Below are 25,904 nucleotides of genomic sequence, written 5' to 3'. Positions count from 1 at the left end.
CCTATCCATTTCAATCTTTGAGATTATGCCACAATTTACTCCACCTGCATGCTGCACCAGCAGAAAAAACACTGGAGTAAGATACTACATTTACGATGTTGTGCTTTTTGAGGAAAGCTATCGGAGGCACAAATTGAAGCCACAGGGCCCCTATGTAAAATTTAAAATAAAATTCCCTTACTATTGCATGCCATCTGTAGCACAGTTCTGCTTTTTATAGCTGATGAGTAGCCAGGCCCCCTTAAAGGGAATCTGTCACCTACCCTTTAGCGGGCGATGAAAACGAGGTCGGTCCGGTCCGATGGGCGGTGTTGCCGATGTGTGCCGCCTCCCCATCCTTGCCCGCTGTCCGCAGGTTATTGCTGAATTGGAGTAGGTGTACGCCATTTTGTGCGCGTGCGCTAAGCATTCATAGCTAGCGCACGCACAGTGTGCTTTGCCCAACTGCGGGCAAAGCCGAAAAGCCGGACTGCGCATGCGCCAGTTAACTAAGCCCCGGAAGTATTTTGCTGTGTTCCGGGGCTTAGTTAACCGGCGCATGCGCAGTCCGGCTTTTCAGCTTTGCCCGCAGTTGGGCAAAGCACACTGCCCGTGCGCTAGCTATGAATGCTTAGCGCACGCAAAAAAAATGGCGTACACCTACTCCAATTCAGCAATAACCTGCGGACGGCGGGCAAAGATAGGGAGGCGGCACACATCGGGAACACCGCCCATCGGACCGTACCGACCTCGTTTTCATCGCCCGCCAAAGGGTAGGTGACAGATTCCCTTTAAGCACTGGGTGCAATTTCACTGTCGGTACCCTTCCATAGTTACACCCCTGCTCGGTAATTTTTTTTAACATGGTTTACTGTAACAGTTTCCATACGTTTTGCGGTGTAGAATAATGGAAAATATAAGTCAACACAGTACTGTAAGATGTCTGCATTATGCACAGAAGAGTAATCCAGCCATACAAGTGATTTTTTTCCTGCATCATCCACATTAAATACCTGATTTGCCTACTTGCCATGAAATGACACCATCAGATTATAATAAAAGCCTCTGTACCATTTCTGAATCATTTCATACATTGATATTTTAGCATACTGCACAAAAGCATTCCACCAAATTAGCAGATATTTTGTCCTTCTGGCTTTGGAACAGGATCATAAATAATTCAGAATCAGATTTATAATAAATCCCACTGAAATCAACTGGATTGTTTCCATCAGTAATTCCAGGGGCTTATTTGTATATGCTTTCAGTCTAGCTTTGAGAAATCACTTATAAACAATCCTACACATAACCAGAGAGGCAGTAAATTGCACAACACTTGGCTCGCTTTTTAGCTTACCGCTGTAAAACAACGGAATTTTACATTTGGCGGATTCAAATTTACATGTCTTTCCCAAATGCATGTAAATCTATTTTAGAGTCCTGTCTTCAGTTATGAAATGTTATAAGCAGGTGTGAGGAGGGAGTATACAGAATCCTACAAGCAATGCAGACGATGGAACAACGGCGAAACTAAGAAAATGGGAAAAAAAAGAAAATCTAAATAATGGATACACCTTATACACGTTAGACTGTCGGACAAACCTTCTGCCGATATCGGTGACTTAGGCCGATTTTAGTCTAAGGCTTTAAAGCATCAAAATACATTTTTAGTAGAGCATCTTTCTGGGATCAAGATCTTAAAAAGGTTCTTTGAAAACAAACAAACAAGGTCTTCTCCATAGGATAGGTCATCAATATGAGATCGATCGAGGTCCAACATCCGGCATCCCCCACCAATCAGCTGAACTCTTCTCTGGCAGCAGACGGATATAATCGATGTACGGGACTGAACGCAGCAGACCTGTACTTTATTTAGTGGCCATTTTCGAATATTGCAGTTTATCTCCCATGCAAATGAATTGAAGAGGATGGGTGATAAAGTGCAATATTTGGCAGTAGACACCAAGCAATTTAGAAGGCTATGGTGTTCCATCTTCTACAGCAATTATATCCAGCCGATACCGCTGCCAGAGCAGATTTCAGCTGATTGGTGGGGGCGACGCGTTTCAGACCCTTGCCAATATTATGTTGATAACCTGCCCTATTGATGAATCATCAATTGTTTTTTTGACAACCCCGTAAACCCTTTCCACCTTTGAAAGCCAGGACAATTTGTGCACTTTTGACGTGAACGCATAAATTCTAAATTTCAAAATAAAAACTTGATATTTAACCTCTGTGCTTATATTTTCTGAAAGTAAATACTAGCAGCAATTTATATACTCAAGCACCTTCATGCAATTTTGAGTCAAAGTGACTTTTTTTATAAACCAAAATGCATAAAAATCATATTTAAGGCTAAAAGTGTGATTTTAACACAAAGTAAGAGAATAGAAGAAAAAAAAACCCACAATTTGTCCCTACTCCAATTTCTGCAGAGTACGGTAAACCCGTTTGGGTGCTTGGTAGTGATCAGCCGGGAAGGAGCCTCAGTGGGCTTTTAGAGTGTAAATTTTGCTGGATTGGTTTTGATTGACCAAGTCACATTTGCAGAGTCTCTGAGGTGCAAGAAGTGCACTGAGCTATCTGTAAGAGATCATTCAGAGGGCATAAACCGCCATTGGTCTTGGCACTCCAAATCCTATTCATACAAGGTAATATGCTACTGACGTGTTCATCTGTGCAGCTCAAATAATCATTTCACCCACTGAACAAGCAGGTGATCAGCAGCCTGTTTACACTGCATGATTATTGTGAAATGAACATTCCTAGGACACTCGGTCCATGATAACTGTGCAGTGTAAATGGACTTTACACAAGTTTAACACATGGTGTAAAAATACATAAAAGAAAAAATAATGCACACAATTTACCAACCACATGAGCCATTGTGTTAAAGTTGATACAATTTAAGGCCTGTTTCACACTTGCTTTTTTTTGCAGCGCGTTTTTCCCGCAAAAAAACGCATTGAAAAACGCATACAAAAGCATACAACTGCTGCATTTTTTTCAAGCATTTTTATGAGCATGCATGAAAAAAACGCAGCGTTTTTATGCGTTTGTATGCGTTTTTAGTGCGTTTTTACCGCGTTTGCGTTTTTTTCCAACATTAGGTGGCCCCTCACACTAACCCAAACCATGACTTTACTAACCCTAACCCTGACCCTAACCCTAACCCTGACCCTAACCCTAACCCTTAACCAAACCATACTTAACCCTAACCCTGACCCTAACCCTTAACCAAACCATACTTAACCCTAACCCTGACCCTAACCCTGACCCTAACCCTAACCCTGACCCTAACCCTTAACCAAACCATACTTAACCCTAACCCTAACCCTGACCCTAACCCTAACCCTGACCCTAACCCTAACCCTAAGCCTAACCCTTAACCAAACCATACTTAACCCTAACCCTGACCCTAACCCTAACCATACTTAACCCTAACCCTGACCCTAACCCTGACCCTAACCCTTAACCAAACCATACTTAACCCTAACCCTGACCCTAACCCTGACCCTAACCCTAACCCTGACCCTAACCCTAACCCTAACCCTGACCCTAACCCTTAACCAAACCATACTTAACCCTAACCCTAACCCTGACCCTAACCCTAACCCTAACCATACTTAACCCTAACCCTGACCCTAACCCTAACCCTGACCCTAACCCTAACCCTGACCCTAACCCTTAACCAAACCATACTTAACCCTAACCCTGACCCTAACCCTGACCCTAACCCTTAACCAAACCATACTTAACCCTAACCCTGACCCTAACCCTAACCCTGACCCTAACCCTAAACCCCCTTAACTAACCCTAACTTTACCCAAACCCCTAAATTCCATTGTCTAAACTAATGGTAAAAAAAAAAACGCATGTGCAAAAAAACGCATACATAAGCATGCCAATGCGCACATATGCTCACCATAGACTTATAATGGGTGTCTTGCTGTAAAAAAACGCATTGCGCGCGCATGCGTTTTTTTGAGGCAAATCGGACGCACAAAAAATGCAACAAGTTGCATTTTGTGCGCCCGAGCGCATACCGCAAAAAAACGCATGCGCGGTAAAACGCGTACAAACGCATGTGTATGCGCACATAAGCGCATCCCATGCAAAGTATAGGAAATAAAAAGCATGCGCTATTTAGCGCTAAATTACCGCGAAAAAAAACGCAAATGTGAAACCAGCCTAAAGAAGCACTTCCAAGATATTTTTTTTTTCAAATTTTCAAAAACAGTCTAAATACTGTATATGTGCTGTGTAAGTGCAAAAATACTCACCAATTGCTTTCTTTCCCAGTTACCAGCAGCGCTTTGGTCCTTTTCTCAATCACGTGACAGAAATTACAACTTGTCAGATCCCACGGGGGATGTTGCTTTTACAATGTAAGCCTATAGAGCCTTGTTCTGGAGCTCCTTAGATTTATTGTGAAAGGCACCTCCAGTTCACACATAAACACCAGTGAAATCAAAGGAGTTGGAATTTCAATCATGTTAGTGAGAAGAAGACCAGAGCGGTACTAGAAAGCAGGGAATTGGTGAGTATTTTATCGCACTGACACTACACAACATGCCATATCTAGACTAGTTTAGCAAATACTAGGTCTACAAGGCATTGCTCCCACCTAGTCAGAATCCTACTCCACAGTGATGAGGGGCAACACCCCGAAACAGCTGTCTGTGGATGGATACCTGGCCTTGGTATTTCCCTTGTCATATCTGTAAACTCGTAAAGAGCTGGATATTGACTTAAAGGGCCACTTAATATGGTGGTAATGGTGGTTTCCGAAAGGAGCCACCCCTTGGCTGGGTCCTTCCCTGGAGGAAGATCTGGCTAGTCCCGTGTTTGAGACTCTTAAATGAGGCTCCACAGACTTTATTTGCATACTAGCTGAAGAGCCCTGCGCTGCCCGGGCATAGTAACTAACTGTGGTTAGTTACAGCAAATTATAATTATCCTCCATCCCATAGTCCTGTGCCCATATATCCATCATACCTATCATCCATCCCATAGTCGAGTGCCCATATACCCATCACACATCCTCCATCCCATAGTCCCATGCCCATATACCCATCACACATCCTCCATCCCATAGTCCCATGCCCATATACCCATCATACAAATTCTCCATCCCATAGTCCCATGCCCATATACCCATCATACATATTCGCCATCCCATAGTCGAGTGCCCATATACCCATCACACATCCTTCATCTCATAGTCCCATTCCCATATACTCATCATACATATCCTCCATCCCATAGTCCAGTGCCCATATACCCATCATACATATCCTCCATCACATAGTCCCGTGCCCATATACCCATCATACATATCCGTCATCCCATAGTCCCGTGCCCATATGCCCATCATACATATCCTCCATCCCATAGTCCAGTGCCCATATACCCGTCACACATCCTCCATCCCATAGTCCCGTGCCCATATACCCGTCATACATATCCTCCATCCCATAGTCCAGTGCCCATATACCCATCACACATCCTCCATCCCATAGTCAACCATTATGACATCATAGTGAGCGGTGGGGCTTGCAACCTATAATGACATCAGCGTCGCCATGGCAACCATTATGACATCATAATGAGGGGTGGGGCTTGATACACACACACTTTTTCCCCATTATGTAGATAGGGGCAAAATTGTTTGGTGAATTGGAATGCGCGGGGTTAAAATATCGCCTCACAACATAGCCTAGGACGCTCTCGGGGTCCAGACGTGTGACTGTGCCAAATTTTGTGGCTGTAGCTGCGATGGTGCGGATGCCAATCCCGGACATTCACACACACATACACACATATAGTTGTGGCCAAAAGTATTGACACCCCTGCAATTCTGTCAGATGATACTCAGTTTCTTCCTGAAAATGATTGCAAGCACAAATTCTTTGGTATTATTATCTTCATTTAATTTGTCTTAAATGAAAAAACACAAAAGAGAATGAAGCAAAAAGCAAAACATTGATCATTTCACACAAAACTCCAAAAATGGGCCAGACAAAAGTATTGGCACCCTCAGCCTAATACTTGGTTGCACAACCTTTAGCCAAAATAACTGCGACCAACTGCTTCCGGTAACCATCAATGAGTTTCTCACAATGCTCTGCTGGAATTTTAGACCATTCTTTTTTGGCAAACTGCTCCAGGTCCCTGATATTTGAAGGGTGCCTTCTCCAAACTGCCATTTTTAGATCTCTCCACAGGTGTTCTATGGGATTCAAGTCTGGACTCATTGCTGGCCACCTTAGAAGTCTCCATTGCTTTCTCTCAAACCATTTTCTAGTGCTTTTTGAAGTGTGTTTTGGGTCATTGTCCTGCTGGAAGACCCATGACCTCTGAGGGAGACCCAGCTTTCTCACACTGGGCCCTACGTTATGCTGCAAATTTGTTGGTAGTCTTCAGACTTCATAATGCCATGCACACGGTCAAGCAGTCCAGTGCCAGAGGCAGCAAAGCAACCCCAAAACATCAGGGAACCTCCGCCATGTGTGACTGTAGGGACCGTGTTCTTTTCTTTGAATGCCTCTTTTTTTCTCCTGTAAACTCTATGTTGATGCCTTTGCCCAAAAAGCTCTACTTTTGTCTCATCTGACCAGAGAACATTCTTCCAAAACGTTTTAGGCTTTTTCAGGTAAGTTTTGGCAAACTCCAGCCTGGCTTTTTTATGTCTCGGGGTAGGAAGTGGGGTCTTCCTGGGTCTCCTACCATACAGTCCCTTTTCATTCAGACGCCGACGGATAGTACGGGTTGACACTGTTGTACCCTCGGACTGCAGGGTAGCTTGAACTTGTCTGGATGTTAGTCGAGGTTCTTTATCCAACATCTGCACAATCTTGCGTTGAAATCTCTTGTCAATTTTTCTTTTCCGTCCACATCTAGGGAGGTTAGCCACAGTGCCACGGGCTTTAAACTTCTTGATGACACTGCACACAGTAGACACAGGAACATTCTGTTCTTTGGAGATGGACTTGTAGCCTTGAGATTGCTCATGCTTCATCACAATTTGGTTTCTCAAGTCCTCAGACAGTTCTTTGGTCTTCTTTGTTTTCTCCATGCTCAATGTGGTACACACAAGGACACAGGACAGAGGTTGAGTCAACTTTAATCCATGTCAACTGGCTGCAAGTGTGATTTAGTTATTGCCAACACCTGTTAGGTGCCACAGGTAAGTTACAGGTGCTGTTAATTAGACAAATTAGAGAAGCATCACATGATTTTTCGAACAGTGCCAATATTTTTGTCCACCCTCTTTTTTATGCTTGGTGTGGAATTATATCCATTTTGGCTTTAGGACAATTCTAAGACAAATTAAATGAAGATAATAATACCAAAGAATTTGTGTTTGCAATCATTTTCAGGAAGAAACTGAGTATTATCTGACAGAATTGCAGGGGTGTCAATACTTTTGGCCACAACTGTACATACATACATACACACCCACATTGAGCTTTATATATTAGATTCATATTTCCCAGGGAGTATTGCACCTAGAATTTCACTGATTGAGCGCCTTTGCCGGCTGCCGCTGTCTTTTCTTTTACTGGTCTCCCTGAGGTCAGTGATTATTTTGTGATGAATAAAGAATGGGACCTAAACAGTCTACAAGTCTAACATGCTGCTTCTCCCAACGAATAAAGAGCAATTTGGTGATAGACAATACTTTTTCCAGGAAAAAAAACAAAACAAAATAAAAACAGAAACATCAGCTCAATGGGTAGACAAATATCTCAAAGTAGGGTGCGGTGCACGACAGCCTCAGGCTGGTTCCGGAGCATATGAAGCATGACAAAAGAGAAAAATCCCAGGAACCTCAAAAATAAGTAAAGTAAAACACTACATTTATTATAGTATGTAAAAATCCAAAAGGAGAGATTAACCCCTTTACCCCCAAGGGTGGTTTGCACGTTCATGACCGGGCCAATTTATACCATTCTGACCACTGTCCCTTTATGAGGTAATAACTCTGAAACGCTTCCATGGATCCCGGTGATTATGACACAATTTTCTCGTGACATATTGTACTTCATGTTAGTGGTAAAATTTCATTCATATAACTTGCGTTTATTTGTGAAAAAAACGGAAATGTGGCGAAAGTTTTTAAAATTTCGCAATTTTCCAACTTTGAATTGTTATGCCCTTAAACCACAGAGATACGGCACACAAAAAAACTTAATAAATAACATTTCCCATCTGTTTACTTTACATCAGCACAATTTTGGAACCAAAATTTTTTTTGTTAGGAAGTTATAAGGGCTAAAAGTTGACCAGCGATTTCCCATTTTTGCAACACCATTTTATTTTTACGGACCACATCACATTTGAAGTCACTTTGAGGGGTCTATATGATAGAAAATACCCAAAAGTGACACCATTCTAAAAACTGCACCCCTTAAGGTGCTCAAAACCACATTCAAGAAGTTTATTAATCCTTCAGGTGCATCACAGGAATTTTTTGAATGTTTTAAAAAAATGAACATTTAACTTTTTTTCACAAAAAAATTACTTCAGGTCCAATTTTTTTTATTTTACCAAGGGTAACAGGAGAAATTGGATACAAAAGTTATTGCGCAATTTGTTTTGAATACGCTGATACCTGATATGTGGGGGGAACCACTGCTTCGGCGCATAGCAGAGCTCAGAAGGGAAGGAGCGCTGTTTGACTTTTTCAATGCAAAATTGGCTGGAATTCAGATCAGACGCCATGTCACGTTTGGAGAGCCCCTGATGTGCCTAAACAGTGGAAACCCCCCACAAGTGACCACATTTTGGAAACTAGACCCCCCAAGGAACATATCTAGATATGTGGTGAGAACTTTGAACCCCCAAGGGTTTCACAGAAGTTTATAACGTACAGCAGTACAATTAAAAAATCATATTTTTTCCACAAAAATGATCTTTTCACCCTCAATTTTTATTTTTCCAAGGGTAACATGACCCCAAAAGTTATTGTGCAATTTGTCTTGAGTACGCAGATACCCAATATGTGGGGGTAAACCACTATTTGGGCGCATGGCAGAGCTCGTAAGGGAAGCAATGCCATTTGACTTTTTTTGCTGGAATTGGGATCGGACGCCATGCCGCGTTTGGAAAGCCCCTGATGCACCTAAACAGTTGAAACACCCCCACAAGTTATCCCATTTTGGAAACTAGACCCCCCTAGAAACTTATCTAGATGTGTGGTGAGCACTTTGAACCCCCCAGTACTTCACCAGGTCGTGAAAAGAACAAAATCATATTTTTTCCACAAACATGATCTTTTAGTCCCAAATTTTTTTATTTTCCCAAGGGTAACAGGAGAAATTGGACCCCAGAAGTTGTTGTCCATTTTGTCTTGAGTACGCTGATACCCCATATGTGGGAGAAAACTACTGTATGGGCACACGTCGGAGCTTGGAAGGTAAGTAGTGACATTTGGAATGCAGACTATGATGGAATGGTCTGCGGGTGTCATGTCGCATTTGGAGAGCCTCTGATGTGCCTAAACTATTGAAACTCCCCACAAGTGAACCCATTTTGGAAACTAGACCCCCCAAGGAACTTATCTAGATGTGTGGTGAGCACTTTGAACCCCCAAGTGCTTCACAGAAGTTTATAACGCCCGGGCGTGAAAATAAAAAAATCATATTTTTTTTCCACAAAAATGATACTTTTGCCCCCAATTTTCTATTTTCCTAAGGGTAACAGGAGAAATTGGACCCCAAAAGTTGATTTGCAATTTATCCTGAGTAGGCTGATACCCCATATGTGGGGGTAAAACACTGTTTGGCCGCATGGCAGAGCTTGGAAGGGAAGGAGCACTGTTTGACTTTTTCAACGCAGAACTGGCTAGAATTGACATCAGACGCCATGTTGCTTTTGGAGAGCACCTTATGTGCCTAAACAGTGGAAACCCCCCAATTCTAACTCCAACCCTAACCCCAACACACCCCTAACCCTAATCTAAGCCCTAACCCTAGCCCTAACCCTAATGGGAAAATGGAAATAAATACATTTTTTTTATTTTATTATTTTTCCCTAACTAAGGGGGTGATAACGGGGTGTTTGATTTACTATTTATGGCGGGTTTTTATGTTTGGTAGCTGTCTTACGCTAAAAGACGCTTTTTATTGTAAAAATAATTTTTGCATCACCACATTTTGAGAGCTATAATTTTTACATATTTTGACCCACCGAGTCATGTGAGGTCTTATTTTTTGCGGGACAAGTTGACGTTTTTATTGGTACCATTTTCAGGCACGTGAGTTTTTTGATCGCTTTTTATTCTGATTTTTGGGACACAGAATGAACAAAAAACAGCATTTCATGAATTTCTTTTGGGGGATGCGTTTACACAGTTCCGCGTGTGGTAAAATTGATAAAGCGGTTTTATTCTTCGGGTCTGTACAATTACAGCGATACCTCATTTATGTCTTTTTTTATGTTTTGGTGCTTATGCAATGAAAACAATTTTATATAAAAAATAATTATTTTTGCATTGCTTTATTCTGTGAGCCCCCTCCCTGCCGATGCTTCTCTAAACCCCTGGTACACTGTGATCATGTTTGATCGCAGCGTGCCAGGGGTTAACATGCCGGGGGAAGCCCATGACCACCCCTGACACATAATGCCGGGTGTCAGCTGTGATAATCAGCTGACACCCGGCCGCGATCAGCGGCGCCCCCCTGGGAGCGCCGCTGATTTCGATGACGTACTATCCTGTCCCCGGTCATAGGGGCCCCGTTCCCGTGGATGGGATAGTACGTCAGATGTCAGGAAGGGGTTAAAAGTACATACAAGAGATGAGACAACGGGTCTTGTGATGTTATAACTTACTTATTTTTTGCAGTTGCTGGTATTTTTTTTCTTCTTTCTCATGTTTTTTTCCAGCATAATGGAACCCCATGCCACAAAGCAAAAGTGATATATGGCTTGGTGAATAGAACATTGAAATTTTGGGTTCATGGCCAGGTAACTATCCAGTTGTCCAGTGGGTGGAACGACAAACAAAACACAGAAATTAAGAAAAACTCCAAGCACTGATTGATGAGAACTTATTTGTGCCTAGTCAGCATTTAGCCCAGAAGCTGATATCCAGCAGGCCAAGGTGAACTAAAGCAGTCTTGAAAAATAAGGGATAGCATTGTAAATTTTGAGGCTTTGCATAATATTGATAGATTTGACAATAAAAGTGTAAAGGCTTGCAATATTTATACTTGTACCTCAGTAAGCACAGAAAAATCATAATAATCCCTTCCCAACATTTGCAGTATATTTATACATCCCAACCAATGAAGTATATACACTGTACATCATGGAGATCGCCCGCGCACCTGGCACTCACTGCCACCACTCCCAGCAGTTTAACCCACTAAATGCTGCGATCAAGATTGATCACAGCATCCAGAAGGCAGGCAGAGGGAAGGGGTGACATCATCATGAGAAGCCGATTGTTGCCATGGTGACCCGATTGGTGATAAAAATGTAATTATTTTTTCTTTACTTCCCAATGGTATAAAATTCTGTGACACACCTGTGGTGTCAATATGATTACTGCACCCCTAGATGAGTTCATTTAGAGGTATAGTGAAAAATGAGGTCACTTGTGGGGGGTTCTGTTCTTCTTGCACCTCAGGGGCTCTGCCAATGTGACACGGCACCCTCAAATCTGTACTGCAAAATCTGAACTCTAATATTCCCTTCCTTGCTAAGTTTTGCATTGTTCCTCAGAAGTAGTTTTCGACCGCATATAGGGTAATGGTGTAATCAGGAGAAATTGCACAAAAAAATTTGGGGATCATTTTCTCCTGCTATCCTTGTGAAAAAAATTGTAGCTAAAACAACATTTTACTGGTAAAAATATTTTTTCATGTCAACATGACACCCACAGACAATTTCAAAGTCTGCGTTCCAAAACGTCAATCCTTCCTGTCGTTTTGCCATGCGTCCACACAGTAGTTTATCCCCAAATTTAGGGTATCTGCATACTCAGGTCCATTTTCTCGGGTTATTCTTGTGAAAATAAAAAAATTGGGGCTAAAAGAACATTTTTGTGGGAAAAATTTGATTTTTTTTATCTTCATGACTCTACGTTACAAACTTCCGAGAAACACCTGCCACACATCTGGATAATTTCCTTGATGTGTCTAGTTTCTAAAATAGGGTCACTTATAGAAGATTTCCACTGTTTAGGTACATTAACCCCTTTCCGACGTTGAGCATAATAGTATGCCCACGTCGGATACCCTCCCTTTGATGTGGGCTTCGGCAGTGAGCCCACATCTTGCCGGGAAGATGTCAGCTGTTTTGAACATCTGACATGTGCCCTGAATAGCCGCGGGTGGAATCGCATTCCACCGGTAGCTATTAACCCGTTAAATGCCACTGTGCAACTCTGACAGCGGCATTTAACGCACACTTCCGTCCATCGGGCCGGAAATCCGCCCACCGGTGAACCCCGTTATGTGATCGCGGGTCACCGGTGGGTTGGCATGACAACCAGAGGTCTCCTGGAGACCTCTATGATTGCCACTGCCGGATTGCTATGAGTGCCAACCCGAGATCCCGATAAATGGAGACGCTACGGGTATCTGAAATTGGCACCATTTTTTTTCTTTTTTTAACAAAGTTTTGATTTTTTTTCCACCACTTAGATAAAAAGAACCTAGACTTGTTTTGTGTTTATGAACTCGCAATAACCTGGAGAATTATAATGGCAGGTCAGTTTAAGCGTTTAGTGAACCTAGTAGAAAAGCCAAACAAAAAACAAGTGTGAGATTGCCCTTTTTTTGCAATTTCATTGCACTTGGAATTTTTTTCATGCTTAAAAGTTATGGCTCTGAGAAGTAGGGGAGCAAAATATGATAACGCAAAACTGGAAATACCTCTGGTCATGAATGGGTTAAGGGCTCTCGAAACGCAACATGGCGTCCGCTAGTGATTCCAGCCAATTTTGACCTCCAAATGTAAAATGGTGCAACTTTCCTTCTGAGCCCTGCCGTGCAGCCAAACAGTGGTTTTCCCTTACATATGGAGTATCGACATGCTCAGGAGAAATTGCTCAACAAATTTGGGGGTCCAATTTCTCCTGTTATCATTGTGAAAATAAAAAATGAGGTCTAAAATAACATTTTTGTGAAAAAAAGTTAAATGTTCACTTTTTTCTTCAACATTGCTTCAGTTCGTCTGAAGCACCTGAAGGATTACCATAATAAACTTTTTGAATGTGGTTTGGAGCACCTTGAGGGGTGCAGTTTTTAGACTGGTGTCAATTTGGGGTATTTTTTGTAATATAGGCCCCTCAAAGTCACTTCAAATGTGAGGTTATCCCTAAAAAAATGGTTTTGTAAATTTTGTTGTAAAAATCAGAACTTGTGGTTACATTTTTAATCTTCTATCCTAACAAAAAAAATGGGTTTCAAAAATTGTGCTGATATAAAGTAGGCATATGAGAAATACTATTTGTCAATTATTTTGTGTGACATACATTGCCTTGCGAAAGTATTCGGACCCCTGGAACTTTTCAACCTTTTCCCACATATCATGCTTCAAACATAAAGATACCAAATGTAAATTTTTGGTGAAGAATCAACAACAAGTGGGACACAATTGTGAAGCTGAACGAAATTTATTGGTTATTTTAAATTTCTGTGGAAATTCCAAAACTGAAAAGTGGGGCGCGCAATATTATTCGGCCCCTTTAAATTAATACTTTGTTGTCCCACCTTTTGCTGCGATTACAGCTGCAAGTCACTTGGGGTATGTATCTATCAGTTTTGTACATCGAGAGACTGAAATTCTTGCCCATTCTTCCTTGGCAAACAGCTCTAGCTCAGTGAGGTTTGATGGAGATCGTTTGTGAACAGCAGTTGTCAGCTCTTTGCACAGATTCTCGATTGGATTCCTATCTGGACTTGACTTGGCCATTCTAACACCTGGATACATTTATTTGTGAACCATTCCACTGTAGATTTTGCTTTATGTTTGGGATCATTGTCTTGTTGGAAAACAAATCTCAGTCCCAGTCTCAGGTCTTTTGCAGACTCCAACAGGTTTTCTTCAAGAATGGTCCTGTATTTGGCTCCATTCATCTTCCCATCAATTTTAACCATCTTTCCTGTCCCTGCTGAAGAAAGCAGGCCCAAACCATGATGCTGCCACCACCATGTTTGACAGTGGGGATGGTGCGTTCAGGGTGATGAGCTGTGTGGCCTTTACGACTAACATACCGTTTGGCATTGTTGCCAAAAAGTTTGATTTTGGTTTCATCTGACCAGAGCACCTTCTTCCACATGTTTGGTATGTCTCCCAGGTGGCTTGTAGCAAACTTTAAATGACACTTTTTATGGATATCTTTGTGAAATGGCTTTCTTCTTGCCACTCTTCCATAAAGGCCAGATTTGTGCAGTGTACGACTGATTGTTGTCCTATGGACAGACTGTCCCACATCAGCTGTAGATCTCTGCAGTTCATCCAGAGTGATCATGGGCCTCTTGGCTACATGTCTGATCAGTCATCTCCTTGTTTGAGATGAAAGTTTAGAGGGATGGCCGGGTCTTGGTAGATTTGCAGTGGTATGATACTCCTTCCATTTCAATATGGTCACTTGCACAGTGGTCCCTGTGATGTTTAGTTTTGGAAATCATTTTGTATCCAAATCCGGCTTTAAACTTCTCCACAACAGTATGACGGACCTGTCTGTTGTGTTCCTTGGTCTTCATGATATTCTCTGCGCTTCAAACAGAACTCTGAGACTATCACAGAGCAGGTGCATTTATATGGAGACTTAATTACACACAGGTGGATTATATTTTGTTTGGCGTCGGATTTCTGTCACTGCACAGCGAGAATCCAGAGCCTTACTTCCGGTGGTCTCCCATTCCTCCCCAGCCGCAGAGGAGCTTGCTCAGCAAACTCGTCGGTCCTGGCACTCTGCCCAGACTAGCTCCGTGGGTTTGCTTGCTGCTGCCACCTCTGGCACAGCTATGGCAATGTATGCTGCTCAGCAGCGAGATTCTACAGGGACTAAGTCCTCATGTCAGGCCACTAGGCTTGCCCGTGGTGTGATCTCCCATTGGAGATCGAAGGTCACGTGCTCAGGTCCTGCTCATGTTCGGATTGGCCCATCCGAGAAGCAAGGAAGGTCCCGGACGCTCACGGCTATAAAAGGTTCGCATAGCTGTTGGCCATGCGCTAGGATAGCCAGTATTTTCTGACTATAAGGAGTGAGTGATGAATGCACGTATGAATGTCTCTGGTGACTGACTCATTATGAAACCCCTACCATTGGTACGCATGTGTTGTGCAGCCTAGCCTGCTAGTGCCCAGGCTTAGGCATAGGTAGGACAGAGTTGAGTCAGATATTAGTCACTATCAGTGACTCGGCACGCCTCAGAGCAAGTGCTCCGCACTCCTTAGCCAGCGTCTATAGCGGCGTTCGTGGCAGCGACGCCGTGCGCTCAGTGGCCTAGAAGGATTCTAACCCCGTGCCTTGGGGTGGAGTTCTGTGGCTGTTTGCTGTGCGCTCTGTGGCCGGGCTCTGTGAGCTAAACAGGCTCCGGCATTCACTTTCAAGCGGCTGTGCGGTTCTGTGAAGTAACAGAATCCGCTCCTGTTCACACTGGGTGACGTAACCCACGTGACTGTTTTCACGCCGCTCCTCCCTTCCGCCATTACCTAGCAGCAGTGTACCACCTCTGCACGGTGGACCCCGGGCTGCAAACGCACTCTCTACTATTTTATAATCTGGTGCGTTCCGCCAGCCCTAACATTATCCTAGCGCCAGCGTCTGGCTAGTAATGGCGGACGAACAGCGACTGAATAGATACATCCAGCAGCTGGAGGGTAGGTTGGCAGCGCTAGAGCGTTCCACCTCAGCTGCGGATGTTACTTCAGTTGCCATCCAAGCAGCTACAGAGGCTGTCGCCCGTGTCTCCATGGCCAGTCCTGCCCCGACCTTGTCCCGCCTCCCACTGCCCGAGAAGTTCTCAGGCGATAGTGCTTCATGCAGGGGTTTTGTGAGTCAGTGCTCCATTCACCTGGAGTTGCTGGCCACACAATTTCCCTCCAAGTGGGCCAAGGTGGGGTTTATCATCTCCCTCCTGTCGGGCAGGGCCCTGGAGTGGGCCACCTCGCTGTGGGAGTGTGGGGATCCCCTGGTACAGAGTGCCACCATTTCCTGGTCACTCTGAAGCAGGTGTTCCTGGGCCCTCGGGTCACGCATGACACCGCACTTCAGCTGCTGGCTCTGACCCAGGGTGCGTCTTTGGTCAGCCAGTATGCCATCCTCTTCAGAACTCTGGTCTCGGAGTTGGAGTGGCCAGATAAGGTTCTCATACCCATATTCTGGAGAGGCCTGTCTGATCACGTCAAAGACGCCCTGGCCACCAGGGAGGTGCCCACCACTTTAGAGGAGCTCATTATGGTCGCTACCCGAATAGACATTCGCTTCACGTAGCGAGGGCTGGAGTGTTCCAGGTCCCCCCAACGTTATAAGTTGGCTCCAAATTTTGCGAGACCTCTGGAACCTTCCTGTCAGCCTTCCGAGCCTCCAGAGGCCATGGAGGTGTCCCGCACAGGGTCCAGGACCCAGTCTGCGTGGGTACCTCCAGTCTGCTTCCGCTGTCGGCAGACTGGGCATCTTGCTAATTAGTGCCCACAGCGCTCGGGAAACGCTCCCGTCTAGTGGTTATCGGAGGGGGCCTACTAGACACTGCGACTTTCTCCTCCAAGCTCCTGTTTAAAGGGGTGTTAGAATTTAATTCCTCCACTCTGATGGTGGAGGTTTGTGTGGACTCAGGGGCAGAGGGCAATTTCATGTCATCTGCCTTCGCTCAACAACACGCAGTCCCCCTGATCTTGCTACCTCAACCAGTCACCATCAGAGTGGTGAATGGGGCGACACTCCCATCCCAAATCACCCACCAGACGGCTCCACTGAGACTCTCCTTGTCTCCTCATCAGGAGATGCTGTCTATCCTTGTTATGCCTTAAGGGATCGACCAGGTCCTCCTAGGGGTTCCCTGGTTGTGATCTCACTCTCCCCATATAGAGTGGTCTTCGGAAAAAATCCTCAGTTGGAGCAAGGCCTGCGAGGGTAGGTGTCTGAGGGACTGCATACAGGTCGCCACTTCTGAGGTTCCTGCAGATCTCTCCTCGCTTCCCAAGCCATATCGACAGTATGCAGACGTATTCTCCAAGAAGGCGGCAGAGACCCTTCCACCGCAACGCCCATACGACTGTCCTATTGACCTCTTTCCCGGTGCTGAGCCTCCCCGGGGTCAAGTATATCCACTATCTCTCCCAGAGACAGAGGCCATGTCTCAGTATATCAGGGAGAATCTGGCAAGAGGATTCATTAGGAAGTCGGTGTCTCCGGCGGGAGCGGGATTCTTCGTCCAAAAGAAGAATGGAGAATTACGTCCATGCATCGATTACAGGGGTCTTAACGCTATAACCGTTAAGAACAAGTATCCTTTGACCCTGATATCGGAACTGTTTGATAGGTTACGGGGAGCGAGAGTGTTTACTAAGCTCGATCTGCGGGGAGCCTATAACCTGATTCGCATCCATGAGCGGGACGAATGGAAGACCGCTTTTAATACCAGAGACGGGCACTATGAATACCTAGTGATGCCCTTCGGGCTATGTAACGAGCCAGCCGTCTTCCAAGACATTGTGAATGACATCTTCCAGGATATGCTTACCACCTCAGTAGTAGTCTATCTGGATGATATTCTCATTTACTCACCAGATATTGACTCCCACCGGAGAGATGTTCGCAAAGTTTTCGATCTCCTGCGGGCCAACTCTCTTTATGCCAAATTGGAGAAATGTGTGTTTGAACAGGAGTCCTTGCCTTTCCTGGGCTATATCATCTCAGCCCAGGGTTTGGCCATGGATCCTGCGAAGCTACGGCAGTGATGGATTGGCAGGAACCCCTTTCTCTCAAAGCGGTGCAGCGCTTTATGGGGTTCATAAATTACTATCGCCAATTCATTCCCCATTTCTCAACTTTGGTCGCGCCCTTGGTTGCCCTCACCAAGAAGGGTGCACATCCCAAACTGTGGTCGGAGATTGTCTCTAAGGCCTTCGCCTCCATTAAGTCCCACTTTGCTAGCGCTCCCATTCTACATCGCCCTGATGTAGATAAGCCCTTCATCCTGGAGGTGGATGCCTCCTCCGTCGGTGCTGGAGCGGTCCTTTTTCAGATGGACTCGCAAGGTCGGAAGCACCCACACTTCTTCTTCTCTAAAACCTTCACATCGGTGGAGAGGAATTATTCCATCGGGGACAGGGAGTTGCTAGCAATGAAGCTTGCCTTCTCAGAGTGGAGACAACTCCTGGAAGGGGCTCGCCACCCATTCCAGGTGTTCACCGACCACAAAAATTTGGTCTATTTACAGACAGCCCAGCGGCTGAATTCTCACCAGGCCAGATGGTCCTTGTTCTTCTCCCGATTCGATTTCACGCTGCATTTTCTCTCTGGGGAGAACGTCCGGGCCGATGCTCTTTCCCGCTCCGTTGTGTCAACGGAGGAGCCTCGGTTGATAGCCCCATCAGAGAGCCTGAGGACCGTGGCTCCGGTTGCTCTCGAGTCTGTACCTCCAGGCAAGACTTTAGTTCCTGCCCATCTGCGACCAGAGGTCCTCTCTTGGGCCCATTCGTCCAGGGTGGGTGGCCATTTTGGGATCAAACGGACCTCTGAACTCCTGGCGAGGATGTACTGGTGGCCGCATATGGCCCGTGACGTCAGGGACTTTATTCAGGCATGCGTCTCTTGCGCCCAGAATCGGTCCTCTCAGCAGCGGCCCGCTGGGTTACTCTATCCTCTGCCGGTTGTGGACAGGCCCTGGGAGATGGTCGGTATGGACTTTGTGGTGGGTCTGCCCAAGTCCAGAGGCAGCACTGTCATTTGGGTGGTCACTGATCATTTCTCCAAGATGGTGCATCTGGTACCACTCTCTCGGCTACCATCGGCACGGGGTCTAGCAACGTTTTTATTAAACATGTTTTCTGCCTGCATGGCATGCCGGATAAAATTGTCAGCGACTGGGATCCTCAGTTTGCATCTCGGTTTTGGAGAGAGCTCTGTTCTCTGCTCAGCATTGAGCTAAATCTCTCTTCGGCCTATCATCCCAAGATGAATGGGTTGGTTGAGAGAGCCAACCAGACTCTGGTGACATATCTGCAACATTTTGTCTCGACCAGGCAGGATGATTGGGCATCCTTGCTGCCATAGGTGGAGTTCGCCTTAAACAACGTAGTGGCCGACTCCACCGGTCAGACCCCATTCCTCTTAAATTACAGTCAGCATCCGCGCATCCCCGTGCCCATGCCCGTGTCGTCCACCAACTCTAGGGTGGCAGACTGGGCGGCGGAGACACGTGACATTTGGGATCACACGCAGGATGCTATCCGGGCCTCCAAGGATACAATGAGGTCCTCCGCTGATTCTTGCCGGCGCCCTCTGACCTTCACTCGTGGCGACTTAGTGTGGCTCACCGCTCGAAACATCAGGCTGCGGGTGGAATCCACTAAGTTCGCACCACGCTATATTGGCCCTTTCAAGGTCCTCGAGCAGGTTAACCCTGTGGTCTACCGTTTGGCCCTTTCACCACATTTGGCTATCTCAGACACGTTTCATGTGTCTCTCCTTAAGCCGGTTCACATGTCCCGGTTTTCTGAGCCACCTGCCAGGACATCAGACCTGTCGTCTGATGAGTTTGAGGTCTATGCCATCGTGGGATGCAAGGTGATGCGGGGCAAAAAGTTTTACTTGGTGGATTGGAAGGGTCATGATCCAGAGGCTCGGACCTGGGAGCCAGTGGAGAACATCCACGCTCCTCTTCTCATTGCGGAGTTTGAGCGGAGTGACACTAAGAGTGGAGGGGGGGTAATGTTAGGCATCGGATTTCTGTCACTGCAGAGCGAGAATCCAGAGCCTTACTTCCGGCGGTCTCCCATTCCTCCCCAGCCGCAGAGGAGCTTGCTCAGCAAACTCGTCGGTCACGGCGCTCTGCCCAGACCAGCTCTGTGGGTTTGCTTGCTGCTGCCACCTCTGGCAAAGCTATGGCAATGTATGCTGCTCAGCAGCGAGAATCTACAGGGACTAAGTCCTCATGTCGGGCCACTGAGCATGCCCGTGGTGTGATCTCCCATTGGAGATCGAAGGTCACATGCTCAGGTCCTGCTCGTGTTCGGATTGGCCCATCCGAGAAGCAAGGAAGGTCCCGGACGCTCGCGGCTATAAAAGGATTGCATGGCCGCTCAGCCATGCGCTAGGATAGCCAGTATTTTCTGACTATAAGGAGTGAGTGATGGATGCACGTATGAATGTCTCTGATGACTGACTCATTATGAAACCCCTACTATTGGTACGCATGTGTTGTGCAGCCTAGCCTGCTAGCGCCCAGGCTTAGGCATAGGTAGGACAGAGTTGAGTCAGATATTAGTCACTATCAGTGACTCGGCACGCCTCAGAGCAAGTGCTCCGCACTCCTTAGCCAGCGTCTATAGCGGCGTTCGTAGCAGCGACACCACGCACTCAGTGGCCTAGAAGGACTCTAAACCCGTGCCTTGGGGTGGAGTTCTGTGGCTGTTTTCTGTGCGCTCTGTGACCAGGCTCTGTGAGCTAAACAGGCTCCAGCATTCACTTTCAAGCGGCTGTGCGGTTCTGTGAAGTAACAGAATCCGCTCCTGTTCACACTGGGTGACGTAACCCACGTGTGACTGTTTTCACGCTGCTCCTCCCTTCCGACATTACCTAGCAGCAGTGTACCACCTCTGCACGGTGGACCCCGGGCTGCGAACGCACTCTCTACTATTTTATAATTTGGTGCGTTCCGCCAGCCCTAACATATTTATCATCATTAGTCATTTAGGACAACATTGGATCATTCAGAGATCCACAATGAACTTCTGGAGTGAGTTTGCTGCACTGAAAGTAAAGGGGCTGAATAATATTGCACGCCCCACTTTTCAGTTTTTGACTTTCCACAAAAATTTAAAATAACCAATAAATTTTGTTCAACTTCACAATTGTGTTCCACTTGTTGTTGATTCTTCACCAAAAATGTATATTTGGTATCTTTATGTTTGAAGCATGATATGTGGGAAAAGGTTAAAAAGTTTCAGGGAGCAGAATACCTTCGCAACGCACTGTAACTGTTCAATTTAATGGAATAAAAATTGCAACATTTTCAAAATTTTTGCCAAATTTTCATTATTTTTTTCATAAATAAAAACAAGTCAGATCGAATAAATGTTACCAATATCATGAAGGACAATTTGTCAAGAAAAAATAATGTCAGAATCAGTGGGATCACTGGTTCGATTTGTAAAATTTGGCATGGTCACGATGGTGAAAACAAGCTCGGAGGTGAAGGCGTTAAACAATCTAAAAACACTGAAGCAGCACAGTTTGTTTCAAGCCTCAAAACTTTTGGCCAAGACCCAATCTGATACTGAAGTCAAACACTTTTTTATCTATCCTTTAAATCTTTGCTTAATAGTGGACCCATCTAATGGTTCCAATTCTGTTTGAAATCAAGACTTTCATTGTAGATGCAGAGGTTAAACATAGTCATGGATTTGGTAAACCATAATGTTCCTGGGAAATTACATTTTGCTATTTAAAAAAAGTACAGAATTGTTTACTTTTTCCAGCAGAACTTTTTAGAAATAAATGGACAGTTGAATACAAGATTGCATTTTTAAGTTGGTCTGGGAATTTTAACGTTTGTTGTCTGTGAGCTAGGCCAGTCTGTGAGCTAGGCCATGTGGACAACTTTTATTTGAGTTTTTTTTCCTTCTACTAAGGTAAGACACATATTAAGCTTTCATACACCTCTGTTACAAAACATATTTTATATGTGCAATATCTCAACTGCCTCCAGTGCGAAACTTAAAAGGTTTGAAATCCAAAACTTTCATGGATGACTAGCTGGAGGAGAAGTTGGTTTTTCTAAAGTCATATCTTCTCCAAGACGACTAAACTCCAGCAATGACTTATAATTGATTTTAACTTTTGTGTTGTCTGTCCTAAGGGTGGCTAATACTTTGTCACTTATTCCAAAATATAGTAACAAGGGTAGAGCAAAGCACTCGCAAAATATATGACAGTCTTCTCAGATTTTAATCAAAATCATTGTGTTCCCTGGAGGGAATGACAGCTACATTTCTATCTGCAGAACCCAAACAGAGATCTGCACAGCACAAGTGAAGTGTAATTTGATCAATAAGAGATTATAGAAAGATATGACAAGACCGGGTTTCTGGGGTTTTGACTCTGCAGCATTTAGTGACAAATTGGAAGAGCATTTATACCAGAAACTGCGGACGCTGTCACAGCCAGTCCTACTGAAAAGGACTTCATTAAAATGCAACCTGCAGTATGAAAGTCAATAGCTCCAGCTTCATTGATTAGCAAGCCAGCAAGACGTGATTGAGACTACAAGAGAAAGGGACTTGTAAGCTCGCCGCTGCTGCCATTTTATAAAGCCATTTAAGACTACTTCACTTCGGTCACATCCCTGTCACCAGGACCAGGTAATTAAGACACTGCCAGACACAGATCAGTGTATATACTGAACTTGGCTTCATTTTGGAGCCATTTTAAAAAGGTTTTGTAAACAACGGCATAAAAAGCAATACAGGAAAGTTACAGGGGATGTTCAAATTTTTTTTATGTTTCAACTAAACACACAGCATTGATGCTGGAGACAAAAAAGAAACTAATGTGTATTTTTTTTTGTTTCATTTTATTGATGATCATACAATATAACAAAGTTACATAATAGAACAGAAATAACTTCTAATTAATACTGTCTGACAAAGTTAACCCTGCCCTTCACATACCATGGGTCACATATGTTAACCAAAAGCATAGGACGGAAACTAATGTTTCATTATTACCAACTATGTCTACCAACAGCCCTGGTTATATTTTACTTATTTTCTTAAAGGAACTAATGATGAGCAGCTGTCAGTCAGTGACAGGGGCACGGTCACAACCATGGCTGTCTATACACAGTGAGCGGAGACTGAACCTAACACCGTCACCATCCCTGTGACTGAAACCGGAATGCTACCGGGAGGAATAAAGTTAATTTCCTAATAGCAGCGGGGGGTCTAAGTGTGGGCGCTGGGCTGGGTCAGAACACCATTAATCTGCAGATCAATCCCATATCTGTAGATTTTATCATGTGACAGGTTACCTTGAAATATTTTTATAAACACTTTTTTTTAAATTTTCCATCACTATCTTTATTAAATAAATACTAATCCGAAATCTTGCAATTTTCCCTTTTGCCTTTAGGCCTAATATTAGTCTCCTACATCCTGTACTTAATATGGACATTGACAGAAATAGACTGACTCATGAAAACTCTTCTAATAATTCTTTTCACTCTTCTGTCTGAAATCTTGCTTGGAGCACTTGGTCGTGGCTGGTTTATGATGAAATGATGTTCTTTCCACTTCCGAATTGCGGCCCTAACAGTACGTGCTGGAACCTTCAGTAGATTAGAATTTCTTCTGTTTATAATGTCATCAGTATGTTTTGCAGCAATAAGGTTGCAATGGTCTTGAGGCAGCTAACTGGCTTACCCATGAACAGATGTTGAGTGGCACTTAGGTAATGAGACAACTTTTTATAGGCCATCAGTTGAACCAGCAGGCATGCTGTTTAATTACTGACAGTTTTAGCTGGTATAACGACATTCAATGGTTTTCTGCATCTTTCTTAATGTGTTCAACTCTATTGCCCTGTGTCATTTCTCATTATTAAATACAACTTAATTTATGGACAGCTATGATTTGATTTATTTTCCTGTGTTTATTGAATGGGTTGCTACTGACACCTGGTAAGAATTTCTTGTCAATAGCGAAATAGATATATATATATATATATATATATATATATATATATATATAAAATTTTATTATTTATTTCTTTAATACATTTTACATAAACGCCCGATTTAAACAACAGGCCTTTTCTGAGTGAGTGGCAAACTGTGATAGTGAAAGATAATAATATTATGTAAAATTCGGAGAGTACTACTAGATTGACCGACAGCAATCATGGCAGAAATGTACAGTATATGAGTATGTATGCTAGTTTCCCTGTGAAGCCAGCACTAGGTGTGATATTTACACATCTGATTGAGGATACAACACTGCAGCATATGCTGTCGACCGTATCCTTAAAAGGGATCACTACACTGCTGGTGACAGCATTGGTTAAGAGCACTGATTCATTCCAGTAAACAATTCTTATACATTTCTATTAACGCCACCAATGTGAGACCTTAACAAAAATTGCTTTTTTTTGGTGACATTTCAGATTGTTCACTGAATGGGGGGGAGGAAGAGGAGGGAAGAGGTTTTAACATTTAGAAAAAAGCCAGTAGCATCTATAACAATCACAATGGCCCACCCACAGTCATCATCAGCCTTAACCCCTTAAATGTAACTTGTATAGTATTGTAAAATTATTCTAATATTATTTCAGTTCTACAGTACAACTAAAATCTTTGCACTTTTTTTCCCCTTAGAAGTTTATGAGGTTTTGTTACCTTTTGATGTCATTAATGAGCTTGTTTTTTTCCTGGGCCACACGCTTGTGATGCATCCTGTGGAAATCACGCTCTTTCTGCAGCTTTACCATCGATTCTTTAGCTTTACTGCATCAAAAAACATAAAAAGGAGATATATTTCCAAAGACCAACGCCTCTAAAGGTTCTTACATGTAACACACAAACATACAGTATGTGTTTGTGGTTTCTTGCACTGTATTCTGAATGTTCAAGTCTTTAGGGTGTCCAGTTTAATGTAATTGGAAGCCCTCAATCACCTCACACCTATTCACTACCACCAAGTACGGGTGGTAAAAACTGATAATAATTGATGGACCTCTGTCTATATTACCTATCATGGCAAAAATACCTCACATACATAAGTGGAGAACAAAGAGTGGCTCCCTCTATGGTGAACGCAGCCAGTCCTACCATTATGGGGTTAGCTTGTAAGGTTTGCATGTAATGCTGTAGAAATTGACAAATGTCACCTCCTCAGCTTCTAACTGCTGATAGTTAAGGAGGATGACTAGGACGTATTGATCAATTGATCACCAGGTAAATTTAAAAATATGCCAACTTAGCTCCATGTAATTGCTCACAACTCCCATTGAACCTACAGCCAGATATGATCAAACTAATTAATACCAGTTAACATTTCAACACAAATGATCCAATGAGACACTAAAAACACTAAAAAATTAGAATTGGTCAGTTCATATGGTAGTCTACTATAGTCAGTACACATACAAAAAGAAGGCCGGTGGATAAATATCCTGACATTTGAAGTCCATTAAAGAGGTTTTCCCACAAAGTACATTTTAATCAGTAGATCTTGGAATAATAATATGCTCCACAACTGGATGCGATAAAAAATGTTCCTGTGCTGAAACAATCTTATAAATGTGCCCCTGTTGTGTACTGTCTAATGGCTGTCTGACTGTGCAGAAACAAGGTCTGATCATACCCCAGCTCCTTGCCAGTGAAAAAAGCATAAGTCACTTATGTTAAGTGAGTATATACAGGCTTGCAGCTGCTGTCTTGTGAACTAACTCATTTAACTGCCTGAGATAACACAGGAGTGAGTATTTCCAGCTCTCTGAGCTCATCAGAAATCATATTAGTGATGTAGGCGTTTGAGTGGCCGATAAGCTTATATAATCTCTGACTTGATTCATGATGAGCTCACAGCACTGGTGACGAGGGAAGAAACATTCACTCCTGTGATAAAACAGACAAGGGAAATAGATTGCCTCAGAAAACAGCAGCTGTGAGTCTCTGCTGTTTCATATTACACACTTAACTTAACAATAATGTCTGTATAGTGCTGTGGAATTAATGGCG

General features: G+C 43.9%; 1 protein-coding gene across 2 annotated transcripts in view; it reads right to left on the bottom strand.

The window, feature by feature from the left end:
* Positions 1 to 25,904, bottom strand: part of SPAG16 (sperm associated antigen 16) — a 1,757,100-nt gene that overhangs the window by 1,628,146 nt on the left and 103,050 nt on the right. For both annotated transcript variants that reach the window (XM_073553217.1, XM_073553218.1), the window contains exon 6: positions 24,561 to 24,668. In XM_073553217.1, coding sequence (XP_073409318.1) covers positions 24,561 to 24,668 — 108 coding nt within the window. The remainder of the gene's footprint in view (positions 1 to 24,560; positions 24,669 to 25,904) is intronic.

The sequence above is a fragment of the Dendrobates tinctorius genome, unplaced genomic scaffold (genome assembly GCF_039654945.1).
Source record: "Dendrobates tinctorius isolate UK_male_01 unplaced genomic scaffold, ASM3965494v1 ptg000199l, whole genome shotgun sequence".
NCBI classification, from domain to species: Eukaryota; Metazoa; Chordata; class Amphibia; order Anura; family Dendrobatidae; genus Dendrobates; species Dendrobates tinctorius.
Note: the sequence above shows the minus strand (reverse complement) of the source record. Positions and strands in the feature narration are given on the sequence as shown.